At 44.2% G+C, this 19,097-nt stretch overlaps 1 protein-coding gene across 4 annotated transcripts in view; it reads left to right on the forward strand.

Annotated features, from left to right (window-relative positions):
- rev3l (REV3 like, DNA directed polymerase zeta catalytic subunit) overlaps positions 1–19,097 on the forward strand; it is an 88,200-nt gene that overhangs the window by 65,705 nt on the left and 3,398 nt on the right. For 3 of the 4 annotated variants that reach the window (XM_037751702.1, XM_037751703.1, XM_037751705.1), the window contains 16 exons: positions 610–1,487; positions 1,663–1,748; positions 2,473–2,598; positions 3,387–3,579; positions 5,053–5,167; positions 5,348–5,463; positions 7,039–7,157; positions 8,535–8,653; positions 8,827–8,968; positions 10,924–11,168; positions 12,560–12,668; positions 14,388–14,594; positions 14,981–15,090; positions 17,740–17,854; positions 18,118–18,255; positions 18,566–18,756. In XM_037751702.1, the coding sequence (XP_037607630.1) occupies positions 610–1,487; positions 1,663–1,748; positions 2,473–2,598; positions 3,387–3,579; positions 5,053–5,167; positions 5,348–5,463; positions 7,039–7,157; positions 8,535–8,653; positions 8,827–8,968; positions 10,924–11,168; positions 12,560–12,668; positions 14,388–14,594; positions 14,981–15,090; positions 17,740–17,854; positions 18,118–18,255; positions 18,566–18,756 (3,009 nt within the window). The remainder of the gene's footprint in view (positions 1–609; positions 1,488–1,662; positions 1,749–2,472; positions 2,599–3,386; positions 3,580–5,052; positions 5,168–5,347; positions 5,464–7,038; positions 7,158–8,534; positions 8,654–8,826; positions 8,969–10,923; positions 11,169–12,559; positions 12,669–14,387; positions 14,595–14,980; positions 15,091–17,739; positions 17,855–18,117; positions 18,256–18,565; positions 18,757–19,097) is intronic. The other variant, XM_037751704.1, reaches the window with a different exon arrangement.

The following is a 19,097-nucleotide window of genomic DNA, read 5'->3' on the forward strand; positions in this document are numbered from 1 at the left end:
ACATAGATGTATTGTATCATATATTTCAGCAGATAAGTTGTCTAAATGTGCCCTGCGGAGTTTTTGACCACTAGTAGTGTTATGGAACCATGTCCTCACAAGAAACAAACAAGTTGTGAAAACAAAGGATCATTCATAAATAACAACAGAAGGCTACTGTTTCAAATGAAAGAATAGGCTACATTTATTAATCAGAGCACTCACGTAAGAACGTAGTACTTTCAGAAAATATATTTTGAATCTATGAACGATTCTTAATAATCAGCTGGGGGAGGCGCGTAACTCTCTCTCTCTCTCTCTCTCTCCCTCTCTGCTCAGTACATATCTGATCACAATTCTTAAATAACCAAATTGAGGAGATCCTTATGAAAAATATTAGAATGTCAAAATGTAAATCAATACATATATCAAATCTTTTTTACTCTTACTATTAAATATCAATAACTGAGAAAAATCCAGTATCAGCCGGGCTCTAAATAATGCTACAGGGCTTTATTTAATAAATCACTTGGCTTTGCATAGTCCTCCACTTCTGAAGTTGTAATGAATTGTAGTAATAAATGAAATGTAAAGATGTCCGTTGATGTCATTCCCCTGTCTTCTCTGTAGGGAGGTTGGCGGCCGTAAGTTAACGGTGCGTACCAGGCTGACTAAGGAGCTGGCGGAGTTCAGCGGAGACCTGTGTTTGGACGGCCTCCATTTCTGGAAGACGGCGTTCTCGGCCATGACGCACCCTGCCATCAGTATTTACTCCTCTTCCCTAGCCCAGGGAGCTCCGGCCTCAGAGGCGAGTAAAGAGCAGGCCGAGCTCGACCCGTCCTCAGCCGGTGACAAGAAGGTCGTCCTTCTGCCCTGCAAAAACCCACCAAGCAGAGAGCGTGTGCAGCTGTGGCTGGAAGCCAGGAAACAGTATGAGAGTTTACAAAAAGGGCTGCTGAAGAAGGGGAGGGTTGGGCTGGATGCGGAGGGGAACCCGGAGCAGCCAGCTGGGAGCAGCTGTCCAGCAGTGAAGGTTGAGCTGAGCGAGAAACTCTCCAGTATCAGGACCCAGAGGAGAAAGAAATGGAACCTGTCCTTAATCATACCTCCCGTGAAGAATACCGGCTCTCACTGTAAACCCACAGAGTTGAGTCCCGTTTCAGATGAAGACCGTGTGGATATTGAGCAGCAGGGCGGAGAAAGTCATGATGATAAAAGCACCTCTCCAGAGTCCCCAGAGCTGCCTCCCTGGCAGCAGTCCTGTCAGCCCAGCCCCGTAGGGCTCAGCCAAAATAGGCAAAGTGAAAACCCTCCAGAACCGCTGTCACTTCGGCTCTCCAACTCCCCGGAGAGACTAGGGGAGAGACTCAGCCCTTCGCCCCTCCGTGTCAGTGACAGGGAAGAGGGGAGGACTAGTCCCCACCTCTTTCACAGCACCCCCTTTTTAAGGAGGAGGCGGAGAAGCAAGGAAGATCTAGAGCCAGTGTGCAGCACGCCCATATCTGAGGGTAAGAAAACAGCTGTTTCACTCTGAATCTAAAAGTGTGGCAGGAATTTATCATAGCTGAATAATTGTTTTAAATGATTTCTAATTCGGGCAAATCTCCTGCATGCAGTCCTCTTATTAATAGTCATGTTTCTTAACTGGTCTCTGCTCCACATGTCTAATATTCCCTGCTGCAGAGGATCCCATTTCTCAGAGAATCCAGCAAAGGAGGAGAAGCCAAACGGACCCACTGAGAAGAGTGTTACTGACCACACAGATGAAGGTCAGACCTCAAGTGTTGATTTGTTTTTAGACCACAGTCCATCCTGTTGCATGCTGTGCATGGAGAGTCCTACTGTATGTACCTGACATTATGCCTCCAGCTTGTTGCCCTGATGAAAGTCAGTCCCTCTTTCACTTCACTTGTTTGAATTTAGCCTTAATGGGACAGTGTGTAGGATTTGGCGGCATCTAGTGGTGTGGTTGGAGATTGCAACCAAATGAGAACCCCTCCGCTCACTCCTCCCTATGTGGCAACGTGAGCCGCTGAGTGCAAAACTCACCATAATAACACTACTTTAGGAGTAAAGGAAGTCAGACGGCGGCTGGCGGTACCACAGTTTAACACTCTGCTGCTCACGTTACTGCAGTAGGCGTAGGAGAACTACGGTGGCCTTCAGGTAATATAAAAACATGCAAGGCTCTCTCCAGAGCCAGAGTTTGGTTTGTCCGTTCTGGGCTACTGTAGAAACATGGCGGAGCAACATGGCGGACTCCGTGAAGAGGACCTGCTCCCTATGTAGATATGAAGGACTCATTCTAAGCTAATGAAAACATTCTTATTATCAGGTGATTATACACTAATGAAAACATAGTTATGAATATTATATTTCTGCCAATAGATCCCCCCCGAAATGTTACAAACTGTTCCTTTTAATGTGTGTTGCTTTTCATATGATGTGCCTTGTTCATTTAGATGTCTCTTATGTGCTCTTTGGCTTCCACAGAACCAGTTTGCTGCTTTGAATGTGCCAAAGAAAGAGAACTCTCAGATCGAAGGGCCAAGCATAGCCAACTCGTACGGCTTCAAGATCAGCATGCAGAACCTGCAGGATGCCAAAGCTCTGCATGAGGTGAGCCGCCCCGGCCTTCTCTCAGACTCTTTTAGGGTGGAAGACGGATTACATCAGTCCAATATTCAGGGTTGTCTGTATGTTTTTGCATACATTACAGCTCCATACATACATCAACATAGTTAAACATTTTATGAGTGTGCTATATTTACACTGTATCCCAAAAACATGCATCATTCTGTGACATTTTACATTTTTGCACACATTGATGATGTCACTATCATCTCATTTATCATATAAGAAATACAATTCCAAGCACTTTAATTTTAATTGAGAAAGATTGTGAAGTTGAACTGTTCGGTGTTGATCTGTGCGACCTGTAGTTGTGCTCAGCTGCTTCTGTTTTATTTTAATGGAGGGAAAGCTGAGAAGAGGGCAGACAGTGAATATGGGAAGGTTTGAGCAGGATTCAGGACTCGAGTATCTCTTGAAATGCAAACTAATGTTGAAATGGCCGCTCCGTGGAGCCGGTACAGCCTGTTAGCATTTGCACTCAATATTCCCACCATTTAATGGATGCTCTCATCCAAAGAGACTTGGGAGTGAATGCATCAGTAAAATATGCTTCAATTACTCCGTCACCGAAATGGTAAGCAGTCATTAACAAGGGGTGAAATATTCAAGGTCATGCTGCTCTGGCGATGTTCATCCTGCAACTAGAAACTATCAGATAAGAGCTGGGAAATAAAGTGTGGTGGTGGTGGTGCAGGGTGTGATCATTCTTTTCTGAGTTAACAAAATCCTTCTTCAGGCTTCACATTGATGTTTCCTCCCCCCCAACCTCTCAGGTCCAGCACCTAACACTGATGGGCATGGAGCTCCATGCAAGAACCCGACGTGACCTCGAGCCTGACCCCGAGTTCGACCCCATATGTGCCTTATTCTACTGCCTCAGTTCTGATGCTCCCCTGCCAGATGTGGACAGCACCCAGCTGTCAGGCGCCATCGTGGTGGACAAAGACCATCAAAGTTGTGATCAAGGTTAAAATTCACTTTATCATAGCACTGCTGGAAAGGAGGATATCCGTACTAAGATGTTATAATGTTTAGCATTATTCCAGTGTCAGTGCCTACGTACAGTCAGACTGATGAATCAGTGTTCATTTTGTTAGTGAAGACTATGACAAGATATGTTCATCGCAACCTTTTTTTCCCCATGACTAAGACGAGACGATGACGAGACGGCACCAAGGTCATTAAACACAAAAGGGTGCGTTATCAAACATGCTATATCGCACTGTGCGCTGCGGTGGCGGCGCTCACTCCATCTCTGTCCTACTTGTACTCAATCCTGACAGTTGTGCTACTATATGGGTTGGTTCAGGTTCCAGGTGGTTGAGTAACGCATATTTTTTTAGTGTTGGGTGGCGGATTGGCTCTCATAATGGACCGGTGGGTGCGACTGAACTGCGCATCATTAATGCGCGCCGTCAAGGGGAGGAGGACTCAAACTAACTGCAAAGCTGCATTCTTAATCATTCAACCTGTGTTTTTCATCAGATAATGAGATCGAATTTTCGGTGAAATAAATTTGACTAAAATGAATGAAATGTTCAATACAATCTGATGACTAAACAGGACTATGATTAAATAAAGAAAATAGTTAAAGGGACTGTTTGTAACTTTTAAGCGTATAAATGTACCGGGTCGGGACACATGCGCGCTCGCATATGCGCGTTCGCGTGTAGCCGCTGTACCCTCCTCCTCTGCCTGCTTGCCTTCACTCAGACAGCGCGCGTTCTCGCTCAGCTCGCTCCACCTCTAGACGTGAACGCGCGCTCACTCCACACTGCAGAAGAGTTAGTTTAGCTCTGAGAATATCTAGTGAATGCACAGTGGACGTTTGTGCAGAAATAACTGCTGCAGCTCCTCCAGACCAACAGAGGTTTCCCGTGTCTTGTGAAGTGACGGAGCTCTGCTGAGAGAAACGTTATTGTCTCGTTGTCTCCCTGCTCTCTCCGGCTGCGGGCGGAGAGAGCAGGGAGACACGCTGTAGAGCCCTGCTGCCTCAGCCTGCACTTAGGCAGGAAAAGCCAACACTAGGATCAGATCTAAATCATGTTCATGGAGAGACCGTCGTCTGGTCTGCTAACATTACTGCCAAGCAGCTGAAATATAGAGTGATATTGTGGTTTTAGCTGACGTGTGTCGCCTCACTGTTTTGAGCGATGCTCGTTCAGGTATATTTAGAGCGAGCAAGCGCGAGCCCGACGCTGACTTTCGTTGATTTCACAGCTGCAGGTGTCGCTGTTAACAAGCATTTCTGAAAGTTACAAATAATCCCTTTAAGAGAGAAAACATTTTGACTAAAATCAAATGACTTTCCGGTGACTAAAACTATGGGGGATAAAAATGACTAAAATGTGACTCAAACTAATAAGCATTTTCATTTTAAGACTAAGATTAAATCTGAAATAGTTGCCAAAATTGACACTTTGATGAATGTGTTCTCAGCAGGTCACAGAGGAGCAGCGCCCCTGCTGGTCAGGTCGGGCGTCTCTGGGCTGCAGGTGACTTACGCCACCGATGAGAAGATGCTGTTTCAGGAGCTCATCACCATCATGAGGAGGTGTGTACTGTATGTGTGGCCAAGCAGGTGTTAGCACGGCTCCTTCATATACTATATCATATCCATGCTCATAACTAGAGGCTATATCTGTTTTTTTAAAGCATTATTTGGGTTTTGAAATACTAATCTAAACAGCTTCTGTGTAATTAATTCCTGGCTCTAACATGGCATTGTTGTCAGGTTTGACCCAGACATCCTGGTGGGGTATGAGGCGCAGATGCGATCCTGGGGCTACCTCCTCCAGCGGGCTGCAGCGCTCGGAGGGGACCTGTGTCAGCAGCTGTCACGAGTGCCAGGTAGGGCTGACCGTCGCCACCGTCTAATAGCTCATATGCATGTGCAGATACACTCCCATCACATCAGATTCTACAACACTGATGGTGTTGAGTAAAAACAGAAAAATAGCTGTGAGGACATTTGATGATTTAGGGGTACTTTCAGACTGCATTTCATCGTACAATCCTGTGTTGTAGGTTGTCAGTAAATGAGCCTTGAATGAGGTGAAGGAGCACAGCCCGGCGTCCTGCAATTAAACCCATTGGTGGTCCTTAAAGCTGTAGTAGGCGAGATTGGAGCAAATATGATTTTAAAAAAAAGGTTATTTTTATAAAACGGTTGCTATATCATGACAGTAGTACAGGAAACAGGTGACCTGAAAAAAATCATGTTCCTCTGTGTCCTCTGGTGCTCCTAACGGCATCTGCAAGATTTCACAGAGCAGAGGAAAACAAGCAGTAAGAGCTGATCTCGCAAACTCCGACCAAACGGTCAAACTAGGCAGCGCTGATCAAATATGAATCAATATTATGTTACTGTAATGACTATTTCTCTCCTCAGATGTTTTCAGAATTATCTTGTAGTGTACGGTTTAGCTGTAAAATTAGAAAGTTTGTGACGCCGCCGTCATTGGGAAATTTGGTGAAGGAATGCCAAGTACCGGTCACATGACCGGAGCACAGCCAATAGGAACGCTCTCTCAATGAAATTACCTGTGATTGGTCAAAGTCTCCCGTCACGGGCTAGCTCTTTTAAAACCTGAAAACAGAGCCATGAGGAGGAGCAGAAGTCTAGTTTTCTCTCAGAACACTTGAATTACAATATGCTGAAAGGTTATTATAAAATTTTTGCCCAATGATGCCAAAAATATACTGCCTACTGTCACTTAAAGTCTTCCCCCGTTGAAGTGGCAGGTGGGCGACTATTAAATAAAATCCTCTCTTTTTAAAGGAGGATGTGCCACATCTGGGCAAATCCATAAATTGACACTGGTGCTCGTTAAGCTCATAGCTGCATATTGAACGTGTTGAGGATTTTCAGGAGTAATTATCAGTGTGACAGTTGGAGTGTGGCTGCTGGAAGTCAGGAAGTCCGCTCAGACTGAAGTGTGTCAGCGCACTTTTATTTTCTACTCTAGCAAGCGTTTGTTTTTGAGCAATCTCTTATTCCAGTCTGAAGGCAACTATTAGGTCAAGAGAAAGTGTGTGTGTGTGTGTGTGTGTGTGTGTGTGTGCATGCATGTACACCCACTGTAGGTACTGTAAGTACAAACATGTGTGGGCCTGTTTGTGTGTGTGTATACACGTGCATGGGAGCACAGATGTGTGGGTACAGCACCTGTGTATGTGTGTGTGTGGTAGCAGCTGAATGGAGAGCCTCAGGCAACCCCTTTTCCTCCTCCTCCTCTTCCTTGTCCTCGTCCTCCTCCTCCAGCTCCTCGTCCTCGTCCTCCTCCTCCTCTTCCACATCCTCGTTCTCCTCCTCCTCCTCCTCCTCCTCCTCCTCCTCCTCCTCCTCCTCTTCGTCCTCCTCCTCCTCCTCGTCATCCTCCTCCTCCTCTGTAACTGTGTGTCTGGCTCTGTGCGTGTCCTCAGGTGACTCCAGAGAGAACCGCTTCGCTGCAGACAGGGATGAATACGGAGCCGACCACATGACTGAGATCAACATCATCGGACGCATCACCCTCAACCTGTGGAGGGTGATGAAGACTGAGGCAGGTGTCCCGGCATGACCTCCCCCCACCCTCTCTCCCTCCCTCCCTCCCACGCACACTGCTGTCAGCCAGCAACACTCAGAGATTGAGCTTGTGACCTACTTCCTCTCCTTCCTCCAGGCAGGACTCTCACCAGCGATGCTCTGCTGCCACCTGATTTAATTTTATATAAGGCGTTATCTAGTCCTGTTATTGAACTATGAACTATGAAATATAATCTTTGCATCGCATATTGGCAAATAATTGCTGAACATATTTCACTAAAAGTAGTTTGAATTTCTTTTACATTGCCTCATCCTCCACATATCCAGGGAGTTTTCTGGTTGCTGTATTGTAGTTCACTGTGTGGATTCTCTGCTCAGCTTTAGGCTGAGAGCTCACTCACAACACACCGGGGCTGCGGTCGAAAAGTCCTTTTCTCTTAGGAAGGTTCTTAACGGCGTGAAATGACCCGGAAGTATCTCAGTAGCAGCCGTGATAAGAGCTTTTCGAATCCTCTAAATGCTGAGGAAAGGAGCTTCAATGCTTCCTTTATTATCTCCTTTAGCATAGGATACACTGGAGCATCCTTTACCAAAGGAATAGAGAGAGAATAACATCCCACAATTCCTGAACAGTGAACAGTAAACAATCAATTAACAAATAATCAACATAAATAAATATTACATGTCCGAAAAGAAGTTGGAAGAAGTATACGGTCCTACCCCTTCTCCATAACTCCAACAATTAACTCAATATTTATCATATAATCCCTTTATAAATAAAAGGGAAAATTAAACAGAAGAGTCAATAAATAAGGTAATTAATACAAAGATAAATAAATAAAAAAGAAAATTAAAACAAATTTTATCAATTATTTTATCAATTAATTAATGACTAAATTTATTTTGTAATATTATTTTTGCTACATTTAATGACACATTTATTTATTTATTGAGTCATTTATTTATTTATTAATTTATTTTTATAACATATATATATATTTGTTACACAGAACTATGTGTATTATTATTATTATTTTTTCTCAAATTCCTACTTTTTTTTTCATGTGAAATACAGGATACTTTGAAATCTTCAAGTGTCTTAAAGTCCTTCAAATGAAACAGTCCAAAAAGGAAAAAACGCTCTTCGGTGGAATGTCTTCACAAAGACTGTAACCTGTGAAGAGTGCTCACAAGTCGACACTTTCATTTTAAAGGGTTAAAAGCCAAAAACAAAACGTGAGAACCACTGTCATAAAAGATTCTGCGTTATGCTTCAGACGAGGAAAGTCAGGGCGTTTTACAAGTTGTACTCTTTGTAGGACTGTTGGACTACATCATGGAGGAGCTACCTGGAGGAGATGGTCTAAGATCTTGTTTTTATTTGTTCATCCAGGCGACGTTGAACAACTACAGTTTTGAGAACGTGGCGTTCCATGTCCTCCACCAGCGCTTCCCCCTGTACAGCCCCCGCACGCTGTCCGACTGGTTCGACCACAAAACCCACCTCTACAGGTCTGTGCCAACACCAAACACACTTCAAACACACCTCATTCTCTGTCTGTTTGAATCGTGTAGTTCGGCCAGTACTCCCCCATAAATATAATAATATAATATACAAATACTACTACATACTGTGTGCATTAAACAGTGATTGAAACCTGTGTGTGTGTGTGTGTGTGTGTTAGGTGGAAGATGGTGGACCACTACGTGAGTCGCGTGCGCGCCACCATGCAGCTCCTTCAGCAGCACGACATCATCGGCAGAACCAGCGAGCTGGCCAGATTGTTCGGGATTCAGTTCTTTCACGTTCTGACCCGAGGCTCTCAGGTAACGACACATACATCTCATACTTTAGACACTCTGATTGGTCCACACAACTTTGGTGATTCCTTTGAATTTTCATCAAGCGCCACCATTCAATGTGTCCAGATCTTTGGTTTATGTCCAAACACCTGCAGAACTAATGACATTCCCATCAGCCTCGGTTGGACATTGTGTTTTACTGCTAATTAGCAAATGTTAGCAATGCTTACAGGCTAAACTAAGATACTTAGCATGGTAAACATTATACCTAAAAATGCTAAAACACCAGCTTGTTAACAGTGTCAGCCTGACAGATCTGTTAAGGATCGGTATCAGCTAAAATAACGCTGATCAAAATCCGAACCTTTCTTTCCTGAATGCTACTGTGTTTTGTCCACCAGCGCTGCTCTCATTAATGACAAATGTCAGCGCGGCAGGTCATATCAGCTGTCGCTCATCAGTGTTGATAACATGAGAAACTTGAAGACAGGCCAAAATGAAACTGGTCTGGTGAAAGTGCTCTCTCTCTGTAAGCCGGAAGAAGCTCCTCTCTGTAACACCGATCACTGATCAGAGTGGACACAGTGATTGTTGTGAATCAAAGATCGGGATCAAAGAAGACTTGATAGAGACATCCTGGTTTGATCGATCAGCTGTGTGCAGTGTGACAGGTGTCACTTGTAGTGATAGAGAATGATCCCCAACGCCTCTTTTAGCTCATTGTTTTGGTGGTCAAACCACGTTCCACTGTTCCCAAGTGGCCAAATATCAATTACCGCAGCTTTAACTTGAGCTTTAGGTTTGATGTTTTTAATATTAGGGTTCAGTTAGTGCTTGACAGATCATGTACAATCAGGCTTTACCAGTACCATCTGACAGCTTCTAGAAACTACGCTGATATTTCATATTGAGAAGTTATTGAAAATAGTCTCAACTTTATCATTACTGTCCATCCGTCGCTGTTTTTGTTAACTGCAACAGCAGCGCTTAGATTTAACAAATGCATAGATGACTAGATGGGCGGACTAAATAAATGCAAAGCGTAATCAAAGTAAAGTTGAGAATAGTGGAAATAAAGAAGACAAGAATTTTATGAAGCAACAAATTTAGATTTAAAGTCCCAGTGAAACAGAAGTTAGAGCGTCTTTAGCATCTTTTTGATTGGACCGCTAGAAAGTGGGCGGGCTTGTGATGTAGAGTGATACGGAGCAATAGAAGGCTGTGGCTCCCATGGATTTATAATAAGAACTGGATACCGGACCCCAAGATGGTGCCTATTCATTCCAATGAGAATTGTTTGCCTGGAGCATACACCAAAAAAAGGGGAGTGGCTAGAAGGGACCCCCCCCAAACCGAGGAAACTCTCGCAAGATTGTTAAGGTTAGGATCTGTTATGGGGCAGCGCGTCTCGCGAGTTTTTGCAAGTTTTTGCAGATCTTAGATCAGATTTTGCGGCCCACAGACTTTACATTGTGATGACGTCAGGGATGTTTAAATCGCTTTTCTCGGCTCGAGGAAAGTTTTACAAATATAAAACCTCCATGGATCAAAAATTCAGGATAGAAAGAGTCATAATCAACCTTGTTTGCATTTTGAGGTATCCTGTCAACAGTTTTACAGACGTCTCTTTTACAATGGTGGTCTATGGGGAAAATGCTTTTTGGGCTGCAGGCCGTATCCAGGTCTGATTATACATCCATGGTGGCTCCACACACTCCTCTCTTGTTGCTAAAAGTTGCAGATTGATAGGTGGATGGATGTCATGATATTATTGGTTGAAATTGATTGCTACAAGCTTACGTTCGCACATGTTAAATTGATTTTACGGGAAGAAAATATCATTGGATTTTGATATAAAGATACAAAGAAATAGATTTTTTTTGTATTTTCTTTGCATATATTGTTAAATAGGTAAACAATATGATTATATATACTATAGTCTATAAAATATTCCGTGTTGTTCCTATTTGTCCCGACAGTACCGCGTTGAGTCCATGATGCTGCGTGTGGCCAAGCCGTTGAACTACATCCCCGTGACCCCCAACGTCCAGCAGCGAGCCCAGCAGAGGGCCCCGCAGTGCATCCCTCTGGTGATGGAGCCCGAGTCGCGCTTCTACAGCAACTCGGTGGTTGTACTGGACTTCCAGTCTCTCTACCCCTCCATCGTCATCGCGTACAACTACTGCTACTCCACCTGCCTGGGCCACGTGGACAGCCTGGGAACGTAAGGACATGACAGGACCGCACGGCTACAGTACCGCCGGCTCAGGCTGCGCGTCTGCTTTCCTCCCCTCGTTATTTTTAATGGAACAGACACGCTGAGAGCTCTGCATGGTGTTCACAGCTCCGAGCAGACAGCCCCGCAACTTAGGATATATTTCAGGATTACTGTAGTTGCATAGCAACAGCAGGAGCCACGAACAGTTTTTCTCCCAACATGCATATGTCTACTAGTCCTCGGTAACAGAAAAAAAAAGAGTAGTGGCTGGCAGACTAACGCTGGCTTCATCCTCTTCATTCTCTTCATCCTCAGCTCAGTAGAAAGAAGCAAATTAGCTGCAGAATATCCAACTGCAGCACCTTACATTCAATACTGGAGTTATTTTTGTATTGATTTATAACCATTTTATCAGGGGTGTCAATCGATCAAAATATGAATCATGATTAATCGAACATTTTTTATCTGTTCAAAATGTACCTTAAAGGGAGATTTATCAAGTATTTAATAATCAAATATGCTGCTTTATGAAATGTATTTATTATTGGAAATGAATTAACAAAACAAAACAATGACAAATATTGTCCAGAAACCCTCACAGGTCAGTGTGTCCGTGTGCTGACTTGACTATAACTTTCCCCAAACTGTATGTGATTATCATAAAGTGGGCATGTCTGTAAAGGGGAGACTCGTGGGTACCCATAGAACCCATTTTCATTCACATATCTAGAGGTCAGAGGTCAAGGGGATCCCTTTGAAAATGACCATGTCAGTTTTTCCTTTCCAAAATTTAGCATAAGTTTGGAGCGTTATTTAGCCTACTTGCCAACAAGCTAGTATGACATGGTTGGTACCAATGCATTCATTAGGTTTTTCTAGTTTCATATGATACCAGTATCTTCACTCTAGCTACAACCTAAAAGTCGCAAGTTGCATTAATGCGTTAAAGAAGTTTAAACAAATTTGCGTTATCACATTAACTCTGACAGCCCCAATACGTGATTACAATATTGTGATGGACGGTTTATCAATATTTTTAGACATTTGATAGACTTTTCTGACATGTAAAATAAAGCAGGGTCTACTTTTGAGCCCAGCACAGGATGCATACAGTATATGCCCTCTAAACGTGTCCCATTATTTCTTTGGCATAGTGGTCAGAGGACGAAGAAGAGAAGTAAAACTACGTAGTAAAAATTAGTCAAAAAAAAATTAATATAAATCAGATCTCAAAGAACTATGTTTCTATCTGTTTGGACACCTGTAACATGTGTTATACCAGACGCTCCTCTAGTCATACTCAGGTGATGGAGCGATAGCTCAGATACTGCAGTGCAGCCCAGTGATAACTAAGTACTGATAAAGGCCGCCATTCACACACCGTGTCTCTGTTTCAGGTCTGATGAGTTCAAGTTCGGCTGCACCTCCCTGCGGGTCCCTCCTGAGGTCCTCTACCAGCTCCGCAATGACATCACCGTGTCACCCAACGGCATCGCCTTCATCAAGGTACAGCACACCCCCGCCCACCCTCCGCTCTGAAGAGGTTTACCTGCCACTTAACGTTGTCCTGAGTATGAATCATCCGTCTGCGTCCTCCAGCAGAGCAGCTTCATTAAGCTTCATTAAAGCCCTCCTCGTCCTTCCATTCATTCTATTCATTCATTCACTCATTGCTCCACACTCCCTGGCTCCTGTCCCACACACTCATTACATAACACACACACACACACACACACACACACACACAGCCACAGCTCAGTGAACACTGCTCATGTGTAATGAGGTTATTAAAAGGTACAGAAAGAAATCAGGTTTGGTCTGGATCTGAATTAGTTTGTCTATCGCTGCTGAAGCTGGCTGACGGTAGTTTAGTTTATGGACCACTCTGTTGCCATGCCCCTAAATCTAAACTGCACACAGCGTGTATTATATATTCATCTTTATAGTATAGTGTACAAGAAATCAACATACTTTCACCGTTTTTATACTCACAGGAAGAGATACTTAAAGAGTTGGACATCAATCAAACTGACTTCAGAGTGCTGCTGCCAAACTCAACAAAGATTTGTTGTTGACAATATTGTCCAAGAATGTGAAGGAAATAGGTGCTACTCACTCACAGCTGCACAAAAGAAAACCAATTGCAGAAGGGAAGTGAAAAATGAAAACAGTTAAATGGAAGAGGTGAAATTGGGACACCGTTTTAGTGTTTGATAAAGATTCATCTGCAAATGTGAAGAAAGAAATAAGAATCATTCTCTGTGGAGACACAGCAGAGTGTTGATGGAGCTTCTTCTTCTTCTTCTTAGACGTGTCCTCGTTTCTACATGCAGAGCCAAAATGTTGTATTTAGGGCTGTCAATTGATTTTATCTGTTCAAAATGTACCTTAAAGGGAGATTTGTCAAGTATTTAATACTCAAATATGCTGCTTTATGCAAATGTATGCAAAAATGTATCATTGTAAATCAATTAACAACGCAGAACAATGACAGATATTGCCCAATAACCGTCACAGGTACTGCATTTAGCATAAAAAATATGCTCAAATCATAACATGGCAAACTGCAGCCCAACAGGCAACAACAGCTGTCAGTGTGTCAGTGTGCTGACTTGACTATGACTTGCCCCAAACTGCATGTGATTATCATAAAGTGGGCATGTCTGTAAAGGAGAGACTTGTGGGTACCCATAGAACCCATTTACATTCACATATCTGGAGGTCAGAGGTTATGGGTACCCCTATGAAAATGGCCACGACGGTTCTCCTCGCCAAAATTTTGCGCAAGTTTGGAGCGTTATTTAACCTCCTTTGCGACAAACTAGTATGACATGGTTGGTACCGATGTATTCCTTAGGTTTTTTCTAGTTTCATATACCAGTATCTTCACTCTAGATTTCAAACTGAGCCCGCTACAACCTCCAAAAGATCGGTTGCGTTAATGCGTTACCTATTGTTATTGTTACCTTTGACAGCCCTAGTATTTAGTTGTACTCTCATCTGTCCACCTACATTCATATCAATGAATGAAGACTAAATATTAGAAACACCTGTCAGTGTATCAGCACTCCCACACCAGCAGTCCCATCAGGTTCTCTTTACATACTCCTTCCATCTGTAATGAACTCAGTTTGGTTATGTCAGGTTATGGTATGCATACTCCCATCCATGACTTAATGCAATGCAAAACAGTCTTGTTCACCCCTCTGTTGTGTGTGTGTGCAGTCGTCGGTGCGTAAAGGGGTGCTGCCCAGCATGCTGGAGGAGATCCTGACCACGAGGATCATGGTGAAGCAGTCGATGAAGGCTTACAAGCAGGACAAGGCCCTGATGAGGCTGCTGGACGCCCGGCAGCTCGGACTCAAACTCATCGCCAACGTCACCTTCGGCTACACCGCCGCCAGCTACTCTGGACGCATGCCCAGCGTGGAGGTGAGCTCATCGGAGGTTACTGTCAGCTGTCTGCACTGTGACCGAGGAAGAGGAAGAGGAGGGCTAACACAGACCTAATGAATTCTACCAATACTTGGATTTATAGAAGTCTTTCAAACCTCAGTGGAAAAAGTGAAGAAAGCAAAGACAAGTATAGCAGCTTTGTGTTGGATTCATATTCAAAATCTCCCGTATCTAAAGCCGTCTGTGGTTGTTCTGGAGGAGGATGGATAGAACTCCACATCTTTGCATTTCTAATGTTCTCACAGATCGATCTGGACCCAAACTTAATCTGTGTGAAATAGGAATTTCTGCAGAATCGTTGCATCAGTATTTCTTAAATCTTGTGCTGCAGTATTTGTTAACGTCTCCCCTGTCCTCTCCAGGTCGGAGACAGTATCGTCCACAAAGCCAGAGAGACCCTGGAGAGAGCCATCAAGATGGTCAACGACACTAAGAAGTGGGGAGCGCGTGTCGTGTACGGAGACACCGACAGGTAAACCATCATTAGTACTTTTCTCTGTGTCCCGCCTTTAGACTCATTGTTCCATCATCAGAGCAGCAGCAGGAGTACAACTAATACCAGCTGCTAATGACCGACACAAACTCATGTCTGCTGTCTCTCACCCTGTTAACACTCTGAATCCCACAACCTGCCGGAAAGGCATGTTTTCTTTAAGAAACCGCCAAAATGACACCATTTATGGACTGTAAAAACAGAAATTATTGTCCGATTTTCAAATTTCCGACGGTCCTTGAATGAGTCATGTGTGATGAACGCTTCAATCAGGAAAAATACTCAAATTTAAGCTTCAGGATGTAAAATTGTAAATAGTTCAATATGTTTAGCACATGGAGCCCCCATTTTGTTCAATATTGGTAACGTTTGTGGTCACTTGTGGAGATTTTTCAAGTATTTAATACTCTTATCAATATGGCAGTGGGGAAATATGCTGCTTTATGCAAATGTATGTATATATTTATTATTGGAAATCAATTAAAAACACAAAACAATGACAGATATTGTCCAGAAACCCTCACAGGTACTGCATTTAGCATAAAACAATATGCTCAAATCATAACATGGTAAACTTCAGCCCAACAGACAACAACAGCTGTCAGTGTGCTGACTTGACTATGACTTGTCCCCAAAACTGCATGTGATTATCATAAAGTGGGCATGTCTGTAAAGGGGAGACTCGTGGGTACCCATAGAACCCATTTAGATTCACATATCTGGAGGTCAGAGGTCAAGGGACCCCTTTGAAAATGGCCATGACAGTTTTTCCTCGCCAAAATTTAGTGAAAGTTTGGAGCGTTATTTACCCTCCTTCACGACAAGCTAGTATGACATTGTTGGTACTAATGGATTCATTAGATTGTTCTAGTTTCATAATACTTTGCCATTATAACTGTATTTTTACACGGCTGTGTTGAATACTCGATTCTGATTGGTCAATCATGGCATTCTGCGGTCTGTAATTTCTGTATAACTATGTATTGCTATCGGAGCAGTTCTGATGTCTGACTCTGGAGGACTGTTTTTGTGTCAAAATATTGATTTCAATAAGTATTTTAGTTAGTAGCTGAGTAATAAGCGGGATGATGTACAGCTAGCGGTCATTGTTGTGAAAGAATCCCCTTCAGGGCGATGAGAGACCACCAGCAGCAGCATCACCCTGTCGGTGATTCTTTCACAACAATGACCGGCTCGCTGTACATTATCCCTTACTTATACTATGGAAAAGACATTTTCCAGTTCTCCCCACATCTAGCCGTGATTGTGCTGTTTCCATAGAAGTGCAGGACTTCTATATCACAGTAAGACAAGAGGCCATGTTTAGTAAAATGTGACCGGAGCAAAAACCGCCCTCAAAGTGCCTGGAGTTCAGAGGGTTAACACGGCGAGCAGCTCCGTTGATGTGATGATGGGAGAGCCTCTGATAGTACCTGTACTGCTCTCTCATGGTGCTCTAACATTTTCAACAGTCAAATGACATGTTTTATTGTTTTGGCTGCAACTCCTGTATTATCCAAGCAGTGATTTGGAGACTTTCTGCTCCTGTAGAGTTTCAGTTGTAAGAACTCTTCTGCTCTTTGTTAATTAAAGTGAATTACTGAAGTAGGGGAACCAAAAAGAAGATCTCGGCCCGTATTTATCAATCAGTACTCGGTACTTGTCAGAGTGACACATATTTGGTCAGACTTGTATGCATGTGAAGTGTGAGGTAAGCACAAGTCCTCCCACTGTCTGTGTAGACGGCTGTATTGATTAAAATAGAAGCCTGTAGCTCAGCGGTAGAGCGGCGTCGCCCACCAATCAGAAGTTTGGCGGAAACCAGAACGCTTCCGATACCAAAAATCTTGTCCCGTTGCCTGCAGTCATGTCTGCATGTGAATGCAGAATGTGTTTATCGAGATTAGTTAGATACAGACGCTGAACAACAGGACGTATTTTTCTGCCTTTATTTGAGATGATAGTAAATGAGGAGGCAGAGAGATTGGAACGGCGTGGTTCATGGCCAGCAGGGTGAGCAGTGACAGGAAGTGACTGAAGCAATGTTGACACTCCATCATGGATGTATAAAGAGAACTGGATACAGCGTTGGAGGCGGGAACCCGTTCATTCCTATGAAAGTTGCTCAGTGGCGCATGAAGACAAAATGGCTCGACTTCCGCCTGGACAAGTACCCGGAACTTGGGCACGTGGATCATGCGCAGTAGCGTCCGCTCGGTCACATGACTCGGTCACGGGGTCCCAACGTCACGCCGTCGTCACAGTTTGCGCTCCAGCCTTGGTCTGGATCTCAATCACGTGAACGGAGGAAGGGAAATAACTCTGGATTCATCTATTAGTGTGTTTTACAACTTTTAGGACCTAATGATTTAAATAAGGACTATTCAAGTGTTCGTACCGGGGAGTTGATTCACCTCAATTAAAAAATGATCTAAGTTACAGACGTCTCTTTCCCAATGTAAGTATGGGGAAAAGTATTTTTGGGCCCAATGGCATCACGGACACGGAAGTTGTAGTGCCGCTGTTTGGCCACTATGAAAGTTGGGATCAACGACCAGCGCTCTACCTGGGGGCTTGATCTGGACTGTAGAATAAAGAGCTCTGTTTGTGTCTCTGTGTGTTCTGCAGCATGTTTGTGTTGCTGAAGGGAGCCACCAAAGAGCAGGCCTTCAAGATCGGCAACGAGATCGCCGAGGCCGTGACCGCAACCAACCCCAAACCTGTCAAGCTCAAGTTTGAGAAGGTAGAGCTTCCCAACACACACACACACACACACACACACACACACACACACACACACACGCACACACACACACACACACACACACACACACACACACACACACACACACACACACACACACACAGGCAGCAGCCTCTCTGTAATGTCAGTGCATTTTGATTTGTGTCAGTCTGCCAATTTTCTTTCTCAATCCACACATTTAGATCTGTAGTTATCTCTAGTTATTGATCTGTGTGTGTGTGTGTGTGTGCGTGCGCTCCCAGGTGTACCTGCCCTGCGTGTTGCAGACAAAGAAGCGCTATGTGGGCTACATGTACGAGAGCCTTGACCAAAAAGAGCCCGTGTTTGACGCCAAAGGGATCGAGACAGTGCGCCGCGACGGCTGCCCCGCTGTTTCCAAGGTAACTGGCAAACCAACCACCACCACCCCCCCTCCTGCCTCCCTCCCTCCCTCCCTCCCTCTCCCCCTTTCCACTGTGCTCTCCACCAATCACAGCCGTGCCAGTTCTCTTCCCGCTCTCGTTTACTCGGACTGCTTCACACGTGTCAATCAGGCAGAAGGGCCCAGAGACACGGCTGCTGCTGTTGTTGTGTTATTAAACACTAATATTTCATATGAATCCTGATCTAAATTATTAACCACTTCATCACCTCAATGTTTGGGCCCTTCTCTGGATTCATCCTCCTCTCATCCGTCATGTTCTCCTCCAGATTCTGCAGCGTTCCATCAAGCTGCTGTTTGAGACTCGGGACATCAGCCAGGTGAAGCAGTTTGTGCAGCATCAATGCGTGAAGGTTCTGGACGGCCGGGCCAGTATGCAGGACCTGACCTTCGCCAAGGAGTACCGGGGAAGCGGTTCGTACCGGCCCGGAGCCTGCGTGCCCGCCTTGGAGCTCACCAGGTGTGTGTGTGTGTGTGTGTGTGTGTGAGAGATACAGACGTACTGTCAGTGGCCTTTTGCAGAAAAGCCACATGCAGACAAACACCAAAACAGAGAAAGTCCTTAGTTTCACTTGGATGAATGTGTGTGTGTGTGCGTGCATGCGTGCGTGTGCAGCAGAGAGCTTGCTGTCAACTACAGTTACAGTAGTCAGTGTGAATCCAATTACTCCTTCCCCACAGTGCTCATTGTCTGGCTGCACCAGCCTGCATGTACAGTACCTGAGTCTGTTGCTAGGCAACCCAGCTCTTAATGGGTGAAAAAAAAAAAGATTTCAGAGGCCTGGGTAAGAGGGAAATACT

The sequence above is a fragment of the Sebastes umbrosus genome, chromosome 18 (assembly GCF_015220745.1).
Source record: "Sebastes umbrosus isolate fSebUmb1 chromosome 18, fSebUmb1.pri, whole genome shotgun sequence".
Classification (NCBI taxonomy): Eukaryota; Metazoa; Chordata; class Actinopteri; order Perciformes; family Sebastidae; genus Sebastes; species Sebastes umbrosus.